This window comes from Lissotriton vulgaris, unplaced genomic scaffold (assembly GCF_964263255.1).
Source record: "Lissotriton vulgaris unplaced genomic scaffold, aLisVul1.2 SCAFFOLD_2358, whole genome shotgun sequence".
Taxonomy (NCBI): Eukaryota; Metazoa; Chordata; class Amphibia; order Caudata; family Salamandridae; genus Lissotriton; species Lissotriton vulgaris.
In genome coordinates, this window is record NW_028252088.1 from 282,147 (window position 1) to 295,999 (window position 13,853).

General features: G+C 51.6%; 1 protein-coding gene across 1 annotated transcript in view; it reads left to right on the plus strand.

Annotated features, from left to right (window-relative positions):
• The window catches only part of LOC147662679 (antigen peptide transporter 2-like), a 205,450-nt gene that overhangs the window by 129,692 nt on the left and 61,905 nt on the right, over positions 1 to 13,853 (plus strand). Inside the window, exon 6 of the mRNA XM_086950986.1 lies at positions 1,813 to 2,010. Within this exon, the coding sequence (XP_086807112.1) occupies positions 1,813 to 2,010 (198 nt within the window). The remainder of the gene's footprint in view (positions 1 to 1,812; positions 2,011 to 13,853) is intronic.

Genomic DNA, 13,853 nt, shown 5'->3' on the forward strand with positions numbered 1-13,853 from the left:
TGTCCCCCGTGTCCCCCCCACTCCAAAATCTGGGGGGGATATATCCCCCGCGTCCCCCACACTTCCTACGCCCATGGTTTAAACAAGTTATAGGAGCCCGGAACCAATCTGCTGCGTGTCCCGGGGACTCTTGAGCAGGCATTTGACAAGCATACCTGGACTATGGTAAGATTATTTTTTTCTTGATATTGTGACGTGGATAGTGAGATGTGCTAACCTTGAGATTTGAGAGGGAAAGGTTGGTGTTTTTCCTGGATAGAAGTCCCAAGTACAGTGACTGTTTCTTAAATTCGTTAAAATCAAGGTCTGTGTTATATTTCATTAGCTCTTCTGCTTTTGCATTTACAATCATGTAGCACTGGAAATCGTACCTGCATTAGAATCGTTTAGCAATATAATTTGAAAGGTAATTCTTGGTGAATACATGTACAAGAAACTATTTAAAACAGTGCACATCATATTTTATCACCCAGCATGAGTCCACAGACATGCAGGTAACTGAACTTCCTGTCTCTGGAGTGCTTCTCTCATTGATTCTCTCTCTGTGATTGACGGTCTGCCTGACAGCTCTTACCCGTTTATGTGCTATAGTACATATATGATAGGTTTCCCTCATCCTCATTGCTTGACTTTGCTTGTGAGAAAGTGTCACTCCTAGTCCTTGAAATGTCACTCATAATTGCACCCAAATTATGGAAATGTCACACATGCCAATCTGGAACCTTGGCAGCTATGAACCATTCCCTATTGACTTAATCCTTTGGATGCTTTTGACGAGCCCAGCTCGTCCTGAGCACAGCTCCATTGTGCCTCATGGCGAGCTGGGCTCGTCATGAGCACCGCGGCGCTGCGCGTGCCCCTCCCCCCCCCCACCATGGGGGATTTACCCCTGTGAGAAAGGGGTTAAACGGGGCACCTGATACTGAAAAGCACCTTTGCACTCAGATACCCCAGAGCCAACCGAAGTGATCTGTTGGTGCTGCCTTGGACCTTGCCCCGTATTTACCTTAAGTCCAGAAGAACAGTCCTATAAGTCATTGCCAAGTGACCTTATGCAGTATATGTTTTTGTCCGTAGTACAACATTACCGCTTTCAAGATACAGTACAGTGCATTTTAGTTATGAAAAATCAGTATCTCCAAAGTACTTACCCGTTTACGATGATCTTGGTGTCTATATTCATATTATAATCTGTGTTATTTTTATAAATTGTTGTCGGGTTTTTATATTGAGTGTGTGTCTCGTTTACTGACTGTGTTTTGCAATAAATGCTTAGCTGTACCCTCTGATGAGCCTAAACTGTTTGCCCACACTACCACAAAAAAGGACTGGGAATTATTACTTTAACACTTATAAATGAGTAAAGGTCTCCTGGATTCTCTTTACTGTGTACCTTATTTTGGAGCACTATATGGAGAGACCGCTTCCTACAACTACTCTCAGGGCCCTACGTTTGTTGCAGTAAGTGACTCGCCTCATCAGCCTCAGGGCCCCATCTGAGTCATACTTAGGGACCTTTTCCTCCATCTCCACCCTGAGACTCTCAAACAGCGCCATGCACTCAGCAGTGAGATTGTTTATAGGGTAACGCTTGAGCTCATATATGCGTAGCCTACGTTTACTAAGAGTTGTGCGGCACTGCACGATTTTGCGCTGCACTTATGGTAAGTAAATCAATACATTGCTTTGCACGAAGCAGATGTCTGAGCAAAACGTTCGTAAATAACCGCCTAGATCTCAGTTTCCTCAGCACACGTATAGCACATGGTGGATGCCGGCTTTTGATTACGCTTGTTCTCTTCCTGCCCACAGGACCTGGTGAAGAGGGTCCAGGACTCCATTGCTCGATCCAATGACCTGGCGGGAGAGGTGGTGTCTTCCATCAGGACCGTGCGCAGTTTCACCGCGGAGCGCGAGGAGCTCGATAGGTACCGCGCTGCCCTGCTGGAGACTCATCGTCTGAAGACCAAGCAGGAAATGGTGCAAACTGTGTATCTTCTGGCGCGGAGGGTATGTTTTGCCCTTGTCTCTCTCATCGTGCTGCGTAAATCTACTTGTCCTGTAAAAAATACCCACTTGTCCCTTTGGTGTCATAAAGCAAGGTGACAAATTATGACAGCATTCTCATTGAATAAGAGCTGTAAAAATAGCCTCTCTCATTATGCCAGGACTCATATTGTAAAAGGGTTTGTATTCCAGCAAAGGTTTCCGCAAATCATTCTTGAGCTGGAAGTAGCAAGAAGTGGTAGTTCCAGGGTTGGAATATCCTTTGTAGTCTGTACACACCTACAAACTTTCATGTTTAAGGGTTTTTACCAACTCTTCTCTAATCTCTTCCAACGCTGAGACACGTTGTAAATTTACTCCTGACAAGGACATAAGTAAAGGTTTTGTAGGATGGGGGAACAATGGGTTATAGGGAAACTGAACTTGCATACGCTTACCAGATTCTAAACTGAACAAACGTACATGTGCATATTTTCTCACAAAAATGCAGTTCACAGAGGAGGACGGCTGTTGGAAATGAAATGGCCACCATTACTGTTTACTGTGAAAAATTGCAGGTGTTGTGGAAATGAAGTAAAAAAGCTATATTATGGGCAAAAAGAAAGGCATCATGTCCCCCTAGATTTGGAGAGCATGTCTCTAGGGCACAACTACTGTGAAGAAAATAAATGTATATTGCTATAAAAAAAATACGACCTTGCAAGACTCTTTTAGGATTGTAAATAGTTAAAAGGAGTAGGTGAGTTCTCAATACACTCCACTCCAGCCCCTGATTAGTGACTAGGGCGCTCTACAAATCCACCTAACATAACATAGTAGAAATGCATATTGCGGACTTTGGTATTGAGAGGAAGTGTGTAAAACATAAGTACTGTGATGAATAGAAGGTAAATTAATTTTGGAAAAAAATTTAAGATCTCGTGAGACTCTTGAGGGATCATGAAAAATAGAAAAGAGTAGGTAATCTTTGAATTGGGAAGAGCTGTAAGTAGAGTTAAGGCACTTCCAAACCCCTACTACGCACACACCCATCATAACAGAAAGAGGTCTCAGTAGAGAGGCCAGTCCCTTCACACACCCTTCTATGCACACCTTTTATCCGAGACAGGGGTCTGAAAGGAAAGGACAGTCCCTCCCGACACCGTACTATGCACACCCTTCATCCGACGGAGAGGTCTGAATGGAAAGATCAGTTCCTCCCCACGCCGTACTACACACATCCATCATTATAGAGAGAGAGTTCTGAAAGGAGAGGCCAGTCTGGTACCCACACCCTGTTACTCACAGCCGTCATTACAGAGAGAGGTCTTAACAGAGACGCCAGTCCCTCCCTACCCCCTACTATGCACACTTGTTATCTGAAGAGCACACACTAATACGCCACCCTGTCATCTGAGAGAGGGGTCTGAAAGCAGAGGCCAGTCCCTCCCCACACCCTACTATGCATACATGTGCACGGCGGGGAGTTGGATTTACACTGAAAAAAACAAAGGTTATAGGTACCACTTTATTGCTCTCACACCTGCACATCCTGCTTTTTTAAATGAATTCTTTAAAACTCTCTGTATGATATGTAAATAATTGATACCGTTATAATGAATTGTATGACACATAACAGAGCCTAGTGGTCGTCATTATATGTAATGAGTACAAAGCAGGTGGAGAAAAGATTGATCCACTCCTTATAATGATTTAATTGTTGTTAGATATTGTTCAGACTGAACCACATATGTTTATACTGGTTATTGAACAAACAGCACACTGCTTTGATACTAACACAGGCTCAGAGGACTCCGCCATGACCCTCTGGGAGGCATTTAAAGCGGTCAATTGTGAACACATGGTAATCGCTTTGACCCATCAAAAAACTGAACTCTTTCGTATACTGACAGACCTAGAGGAATCACTGGAGGCAGCAGATCACCAATGTAGGTCTTGACACAAATCCAACCTTCATAATCTAACTCAAATGCACCTACATCACAGACGTAATGGAGTCAACACAGACTCGCTGCACAGAGCTGATTTTATGACCAAGAAGACAAAGCGAGGAAACTAACTCACTGGCTGGCGACTTCATGCGAGACCAGCCATACTACTCAAGTACTGCGAGGCAAGGAAGTCCCTCACAAATTTGCCCATGTCACAGCAGACACCTTTGCCCAGTATTATACTACCCTATATCACACACCACCATCGCCAACAACACAAATCTGACAGACTACTTGAACCACTATTTCATACCCACAGCTTCAGCAGAAGACAAACTCCAATATAAAACCCTATTAACCACGAATGAGATAACAGAGGCCATACAGCAACTGGCCTCCCGGAAGACCCAGGGGCAGAACAGCTTCCCTATGGAATTTTATAAATAACCTCAGTACACCGCTAGCTCATCTGCTCCTTGGTAGGTTTGATGTGGTAAGGGCAGAGGGCGCCTTTCCTTCAGAGAGGTGCAAATCTCAGATAGTTTCCTTACCCAAACCACATTGACCAACAAATGTCTGCAAATCTTACCGCCCAATCTCTTTAATTAACTCTGAATAGAAAGTCTTGGCCACGGTATCAGCGACACGACTCAGATGCGTAATGGCTAACTTAATACATCCTGATCAGTGCGGTTTTACACCTCATCGGGCCACTAGGCATACCAGAAGGTGTGCTGTAACGCTATAGTCGCGGGGCACACTCTCAAGAATCCTTTAACGCTACTGTTGATCGACTTAGAAAACGCTTTTAATTTTACCAAATGTATCATGGAACTATCTATTTGATCTCCTTCATTTTATTGGCTTTGGACCACACATCTTGGCTTATGGTTGTTTATTTCATACAGGATTGATAGTCTGGGTTTGGACATATAGACAGCAGGGCCGGACTGGCTGTAGTGGACATTGAGCGTTTGTTTGGGAGGCTGGAAGGGTGGGGGCCGGTTTTGGAGTTGTGGGGGCCGGTTTTGCAGTGATGCTGCAATACAGGCCCCCAGTAACAAAAGCAGCAGGTTCGAGGCATGTGGGCTGCTGAATTCATATCTGTGCATAGGTCGCCGCCTAGTGTTGGGTCCGGATAATTGCACCTTGTTGTCCTGGAAGAGTCTTCGAAGTATCACGAGATAGGTGACTCCTCCCCTGGACTACAGTGCGCATGGGCATCTTCTCCATCCTCAGATTGTTTTTTTCCGCCATTGGGTTCGGATGTTATTCCTATACTCCAACTCCGGAATCGATACAAAACTTTTCTAGAGCCCAAAAGGCCTTCGACTTCGACGGTATTGTTCTTGCTCAGTACTTCTTGACTCGATCAAGCCTTCCATCTCGACTCGGTCGTCAACGCGGGCCGCTGGGCCTTTTCGACGCCACGTGGGCCTGCTGTCGATGGAAAGGAGCCCGTTCAAAAGGTGCCCACAATGCCACTCCAAGTTCCCGCATACTGACAGACACACAGTATGCAAAAAGTGCCTATCACCAGACCACAAGGAAGAAACCTGCCCAGCCTGCGCCCAATTCCGTTCAAAGAAAACGATCCGGATTCAACGGGCCGCTAGACAAGAGATGCACCGACAGGCACCGGAACCAGACAACATCTTCGAGGATGAACAGGAACTTCCAGAAGGAGAAGATTCGGATCTAGAGATCGTCACTGTTAGAAACGGGATCCTGGCTGGCCAAGACTCGCGTCGAGGTCAGTCAGGGATCACCATTCCTAAGGTCAGAGCAAGGGAGTTACACGCCAAGATAACCCCTACTCGCCCTCTAGGTAACGCGGCGCGAGCAGCAAGGCTAAACTTGGAGGCGATATGAGTTAAGTATTTGCGCACGCACCCCAGCAACAACACCCAAGGCCCACCACAAAGGAAACTCCACACAAGGTTATATCTAAAAATAGCCTTTGTATTCCAATAAACATACATTAGATAAACACACTTTACATTGTGCCAGAGGCACGGGCAGAATTTACAAGGGATATTTACAAGACAGGGCCACCTGGACCACTGTCAGGAATCAGCACTTTTAGAACATAGAATACAATACTTGTAGGCCTAGAACTTAAACATAGAGCCTAACGGACAGTACCTCCCGACCTGGTTGCAAGGATAATGCGAGTGACCTTCTTAGTAAACTTGAGCGGGCGGCCCAGCGAAGCGGCACGACTCAGGGGAGAGTGGTGCGGCTCGAGGCTTGAGCGGGCCACCGGCAAGGTACAAGCGTTTCTCTGGGGCGACCAATGTGTGCGGCTCAGAAGAGGAGGGGAAGGCAGGATGCAGGCGACCCAGCGAAGCGGCGCGGCTCAGTGTAGAGCGGCGCGGCTCGAGGCTTGGACGGGCTGCCGTGCACGAGCTGCCAAGGGGAATGAGCGAGGCACATTTTAGCGAGGCCCCAGGGGCCCAAGAGAGATCAGACAAGTCCCAGCAATTTGTCAGGGCAGGCACAATAGAGTCCACTGGTCCTGGGACTCTGGTCAGGGGGCGAGCTCAGTACCACGCCCTTGGAATAGCACTTAGAATATAACAGAAAATCACTGTAGCTCAATACAAGTAACTACTGGTAATCAGGTAAGTACCACCTACGCAATCCTAACCACCCTAGGAACAGGTCACGCAGGGAACCAGGACCTTACTAGCACCACCTGCACTAGCAAGAACAACCAACTAAATATCAACATACATTTAGGGGTATAGACCTGGGGACACATGACGCATCAACATACGTTCAGCGGTGTAAGGAACAAGGCACATGATGCATCAACAACACATTCAGAGGTGCAGAACACAGGGTGCGCAAAACATACTACACATTGTACATTTCCTAGCACCCAAAAGCAATAGGACATAGATCATAACAGCATCTAAACCTCAGTTAGCGCATAAATCACCTTTAGCGCAGAACTCACAAAGTCCAGGTTGCGCCACTTGCGCCAGAACCTAAACGTAGCAATAGCAAAATCCACATTAGTCACCAACTGTGACTGTCCCTAGGCCAACTGGCCTTGTTGGGGCTAGGACGCCCTGTGTCTCAGAGTCAGGGCAGGCTGTAATAAGCCAAATGTACACCAGCCTAAACGTGGCAGTTGCCCACAAAGTGCTGGGCAACTGGTGAGAATGGTGGGGACACGATGTGGTAGCCTCACTGGGCTCTGAGTAAATAAATGGCCCCTGAGCCTCTCTGGGCTCCCAAACACAATGTGGGCACTCACGAAATCAAAATGCCCCCTTGAGCCTCTCTGGGCTCGTGAAACACAGGTGCAGCCTCACTGGGCTGTAGGGGTCCCTCACGGGGGACCCGGAACACTGGGAGTGCCTCAAGCCTCTCTTAGGCTGGGGCACAAATGCGGGCATGTTGGAGTCCCCCTCCTGGGGACTCAAGAGAAGCAACTGTCCGGTGCGTTGGAGTCCCTCCTCGGGGGACTCTGGAACCAAGAAATGCCCAGAGCCTCTCTCGGGAGGCTAGAAACAACAATTGCCCTAAACGTGGGAGTCCCGCTCGAGGGACTCAGAAGCAGGTGAGGCCCCCCCGGGCCTCTCAGCATCACCAGAGCTTCCCCCAGCCCGCGTTACTCACCGGGCGTGTACTTCGGGGACTTTGCTCTGCTCTCCCGGCTCCTCTGCAAGGCGGAGGCGGGGCTGCCTCTTCTGCGGGGCTCGTTGCTCGGTGCGGGGCTCTCCCTCGTCCACTGGGGCTCCCTCCTGGTCCTGGGAGCCCCTCGACATCCGGCGGCTGCTTCCAGGCGGGCCCGGGGCTCTCCCCGGCTCACGGGAGTCCCGGGCGGCCATCACTCGACTTCCTTCTCCTGCCGGTGGCGGCAGGCGGGACTTCCGGCCGGCCGCGCTGCCATTGGCCGGCCGGCCAAAGCACTTCCGGGTCGTCAAAGGCAGAGCGGCGGCCCGGCGGTAGACCGTAGCAAATGCCGGGTGGGCACCGGCTTTCCCTTTAAACCACTGGCACGAGGTGGCACTCCAGCAGGGCAACGCCGGGTGGGCACCGGCTTCCAAGAATAAAGCGCTCGGAGCGCTATCAGTAACATAAAGCGCCATGGAGCGCTACGGGCCAAAAGCACAGCGCTCTCCGGCGCCAAGGGTCCAAACAAAGCGCTCTCAGCGCTTAGCGGAAAAGATAAAGTGCTGGACAGCAAACACAGCGCCCCCAGGCACCATAAGCCCTATTAAAGTCCAGCAACAGTTCTTCCAGGGGTCCAGGGGCTGGGCAGAGCCCAGGGGAGGCAAGCCTTCCCCTGGGCCCAAGCAGCAGCACGCCCCTGGCAGATTCAAGCAGCAAACAAGAACATTTTCATGGGGTCACAGCCCCTCTTTTATACACCTTTTTCTTTTGTCTGTAGGTGCAGGGTGGGGGCAGAACCAGTCGCAGCTGGTCTGTGAGCACTGTTGATGGCTCAACCTCCCCTTTCATTCATCAGGCAGGCTAGGGTCATCAGTCGCACCACAGGGGGCGGAGCCAGCATTGTGTGGGGGAAACCCAGCCTCATTCAGGACACAGGCGCAGCCCCTCCCTCACATCAGCATGCTAATCTCTCCATTCACCACCGGGGCAGACCCACACAGACTTCCTGGAGCCTGGCATCCCAGCCAGCTCCAGCCAATCACACGCCAACACCTTCACAGCACATACACAGTCATGTCTAGAAGTAGCACTTCCGCACAAGACACAACCATGTCACATACATCGTTGCGAAGCATTCACTCTCCCGTGTTCGCACATACCAAACTTGACCATGCACGCCTCACGCATCAGGAACTACCAGGGACACAGACATTCCCCATGCATTCCTATGGGAGAGCAGGCCAATCTCACACACGCACTCAGGGAGAGCATGCACTTTACACTGCGCCACAGTGTCAAAGTGCGCAAAGACCAGAAATCACTAGGCAAAAAGTTCAGGGGTGAACCTGCCAGAAGGGCCAAGTCCAACACAACCCCCTTCCAGCCAAAACGCAGGGGAGAACAATCACCACCGTGATGGACTTCCCTGCTTGGGGCGATAGAACACGGACGCGGGCCCGCACTGCAGGGACACCCTCCTGTTCTACGCCACGCCTATCCATAAGACAAGCACATACAAATAAAAAAACAGGCCCAACTAGGCTACCCCACTGGTACTCCTTAGTTGTCCACGGCTAGGACCAGGCCCTAGGCCACCCAGATACCACTGGTCCCTACCAATCCACAGAGTGGGGGGTGGTAACCCCGGGCCTACATAGCCATTCTCCACTCCCTTTCTCAGTGTAGTTCCAAACTACCACTGATTCTTCAACCTAGGGTCCGCACCCTCAGGCTGACCAGAGGTCACGGGCAAGAATGCCCCACCCTACCTCTACTTCTGAAGCACCCTCCAGAACACAACTCTACCACCAGTTCGGGACCTTTACTCCCTCAGCAGCAGTGACCACGGTCAGACCAGCACAAGATCGGTGTAGTGAGGCGTTGCACTTTGCGGGTTGCCAGGTGCGGCGCAGGCGGCGGCTCACGGACCGCGTCGAGACGGGGACGGCAAGCGGCATAGGCTGCGCGGCCGAAGGCAGACGCGGCTCAGTGCGGTGCCTACAGGACACCAGGCTGGTCATGACAGAGTCACAGCTCCCCTAACTGGTCTACCACCTGGGATTCGAATTCACTCCTCCTTCAGCAGCAAGGCAACCACTGCAGGTCAATCCCCCATGCAGCTTACCCGGTTCCTTCTCTTCAGGCAGGAGTTCCTTCAGGACACTACATACAGTTGCCCTTACGTCCAGATCCGGAAACACCGGCTACTGGCTCCCCAACCGAGGGACGTACCCCTTTGGTCAGATGCCTGGCGCACCAGGACTTCCTTGAGGGTGACACATAACTAATGTGTCGTGTACAAGTCTTCCTGACACTCAGGACAGAAGTGGCATCACCCTGGTCACTCCCTGGCGACACAACCCTTCTGGTTGGCCCCTGACCCACTGGTTACTCCACTGGGGAATCTATCCCCCTCGCACCCCTCCATCTGGACTTCTGCACCCTCCCAACTGGAGCGGTACTGCCAGATAACAGAACTACTAGAGCCCTGCTTACAGGCGCTCCACGTTCTCTCCACACTGGGAGATCTCCCTACAAGGACGCTCCATACGGACATGCTAGGCTCCCTCACCTGGTGTTCCTAAGAAAAAAAACACCCAGACTACGAAGACCAGGCTTGTGCTCCTCCGAGCCACTTCCACCACACTGGGCTGGAAGACCAGAACCTTTCCTTAGGGTCACTCCCCAACAATTAACACAATGACACAGGGGCAGGGGAAACTCCCATGAGCTTCAGGCCCACCCATGAAATCATGTTCACTGATGTTCTACCTTCTTCAAATACTCTGGGAGATCTTCCTCAAATGACCTATTGGTACAGCCTAGGCCCCCGACCTGACGTTCCCTTCAGAAACATTCTAGGCCCTGACACTGGGTTTCGGGCACCTGGAGACATGCAGTCCCACCCACTCCTTCTCCTCTTGAGACAGGACGTGAGCCCCTACACCGAGACCTAGCTGGGCTACACAACCTCTTCCACCACACTGGGCTGGAAGACACCTCAGCCACTCCTTTTGGAATCACTCCATCCCCTATGCCTCTCTCCCCCCAGAACATTACCAACTCCAAACATCTGTCTCTAAAAACACCACAGAAAATCAGAAGCAGGCTCCACTGTCTGCAGACGTTCTTGGGAAAGTTTAACACACGGAACTTTAGGTATCTGAGCAAAACAAGAGTACACAAGCGTTCAGTGCAACACACCATTCGTCCACACACACCCCTCCCCAGACTGGTAAGGCAGTTTCTACCACCCCTGATTTCTCAACCTGACCACACGTGACACAGGTACCATCACTCCAGGGCAGGGACGGGGGACACATGCACTGAACACACTTATGCTGCCACCACTGGATCCCACCCTTCTGGTGAATCCAGAAAACACACTGCACTTAGGGGGATGATCTACCCTCCCGAGCTAGGGACACCTAACTTAAAGTGCACAAGAAACACATTTCCACAGAAATGACATTTTTAGCAAAAGCACCATACAATAATCCCCAAAATGTGATTTATCTAAAATGCAGAGCTTTGTAGTGCGGCCAGTTGCCACTGTGGTACATCGCAAACACAAATCCTTATCCTCACCGCTGCGTCCAATGTTAGAAACGGGACCCTGGCTGGCCAAGACTCGCGTCGAGGTCAGTCAGGGATCACCATTCCTAAGGTCAGAGCAAGGGAGTTACACGCCAAGATAACCCCTACTCGCCCTCTAGGTAACGTGGCGCGAGCAGCAAGGCTAAACTTGGAGGCGATATGAGTTAAGTATTTGCGCACGCACCCCAGCAACAACACCCAAGGCCCACCACAAAGGAAACTCCACACAAGGTTATATCTAAAAATAGCCTTTGTATTCCAATAAACATACATTAGATAAACACACTTTACATTGTGCCAGAGGCACGGGCAGAATTTACAAGGGATATTTACAAGACAGGGCCACCTGGACCACTGTCAGGAATCAGCACTTTTAGAACATAGAATACAATACTTGTAGGCCTAGAACTTAAACATAGAGCCTAACGGACAGTACCTCCCGACCTGGTTGCAAGGATAATGCGAGTGACCTTCTTAGTAAACTTGAGCGGGCGGCCCAGCGAAGCGGCACGACTCAGGGGAGAGTGGTGCGGCTCGAGGCTTGAGCGGGCCACCGGCAAGGTACAAGCGTTTCTCTGGGGCGACCAATGTGTGCGGCTCAGAAGAGGAGGGGAAGGCAGGATTCAGGCGACCCAGCGAAGCGGCGCGGCTCAGTGTAGAGCGGCGCGGCTCGAGGCTTGGACGGGCTGCCGTGCACGAGCTGCCAAGGGGAATGAGCGAGGCACATTTTAGCGAGGCCCCAGGGGCCCAAGAGAGATCAGACAAGTCCCAGCAATTTGTCAGGGCAGGCACAATAGAGTCCACTGGTCCTGGGACTCTGGTCAGGGGGCGAGCTCAGTACCACGCCCTTGGAATAGCACTTAGAATATAACAGAAAATCACTGTAGCTCAATACAAGTAACTACTGGTAATCAGGTAAGTACCACCTACGCAATCCTAACCACCCTAGGAACAGGTCACGCAGGGAACCAGGACCTTACTAGCACCACCTGCACTAGCAAGAACAACCAACTAAATATCAACATACATTTAGGGGTATAGACCTGGGGACACATGACGCATCAACATACGTTCAGCGGTGTAAGGAACAAGGCACATGATGCATCAACAACACATTCAGAGGTGCAGAACACAGGGTGCGCAAAACATACTACACATTGTACATTTCCTAGCACCCAAAAGCAATAGGACATAGATCATAACAGCATCTAAACCTCAGTTAGCGCATAAATCACCTTTAGCGCAGAACTCACAAAGTCCAGGTTGCGCCACTTGCGCCAGAACCTAAACGTAGCAATAGCAAAATCCACATTAGTCACCAACTGTGACTGTCCCTAGGCCAACTGGCCTTGTTGGGGCTAGGACGCCCTGTGTCTCAGAGTCAGGGCAGGCTGTAATAAGCCAAATGTACACCAGCCTAAACGTGGCAGTTGCCCACAAAGTGCTGGGCAACTGGTGAGAATGGTGGGGACACGATGTGGTAGCCTCACTGGGCTCTGAGTAAATAAATGGCCCCTGAGCCTCTCTGGGCTCCCAAACACAATGTGGGCACTCACGAAATCAAAATGCCCCCTTGAGCCTCTCTGGGCTCGTGAAACACAGGTGCAGCCTCACTGGGCTGTAGGGGTCCCTCACGGGGGACCCGGAACACTGGGAGTGCCTCAAGCCTCTCTTAGGCTGGGGCACAAATGCGGGCATGTTGGAGTCCCCCTCCTGGGGACTCAAGAGAAGCAACTGTCCGGTGCGTTGGAGTCCCTCCTCGGGGGACTCTGGAACCAAGAAATGCCCAGAGCCTCTCTCGGGAGGCTAGAAACAACAATTGCCCTAAACGTGGGAGTCCCGCTCGAGGGACTCAGAAGCAGGTGAGGCCCCCCCGGGCCTCTCAGCATCACCAGAGCTTCCCCCAGCCCGCGTTACTCACCGGGCGTGTACTTCGGGGACTTTGCTCTGCTCTCCCGGCTCCTCTGCAAGGCGGAGGCGGGGCTGCCTCTTCTGCGGGGCTCGTTGCTCGGTGCGGGGCTCTCCCTCGTCCACTGGGGCTCCCTCCTGGTCCTGGGAGCCCCTCGACATCCGGCGGCTGCTTCCAGGCGGGCCCGGGGCTCTCCCCGGCTCACGGGAGTCCCGGGCGGCCATCACTCGACTTCCTTCTCCTGCCGGTGGCGGCAGGCGGGACTTCCGGCCGGCCGCGCTGCCATTGGCCGGCCGGCCAAAGCACTTCCGGGTCGTCAAAGGCAGAGCGGCGGCCCGGCGGTAGACCGTAGCAAATGCCGGGTGGGCACCGGCTTTCCCTTTAAACCACTGGCACGAGGTGGCACTCCAGCAGGGCAACGCCGGGTGGGCACCGGCTTCCAAGAATAAAGCGCTCGGAGCGCTATCAGTAACATAAAGCGCCATGGAGCGCTACGGGCCAAAAGCACAGCGCTCTCCGGCGCCAAGGGTCCAAACAAAGCGCTCTCAGCGCTTAGCGGAAAAGATAAAGTGCTGGACAGCAAACACAGCGCCCCCAGGCACCATAAGCCCTATTAAAGTCCAGCAACAGTTCTTCCAGGGGTCCAGGGGCTGGGCAGAGCCCAGGGGAGGCAAGCCTTCCCCTGGGCCCAAGCAGCAGCACGCCCCTGGCAGATTCAAGCAGCAAACAAGAACATTTTCATGGGGTCACAGCCCCTCTTTTATACACCTTTTTCTTTTGTC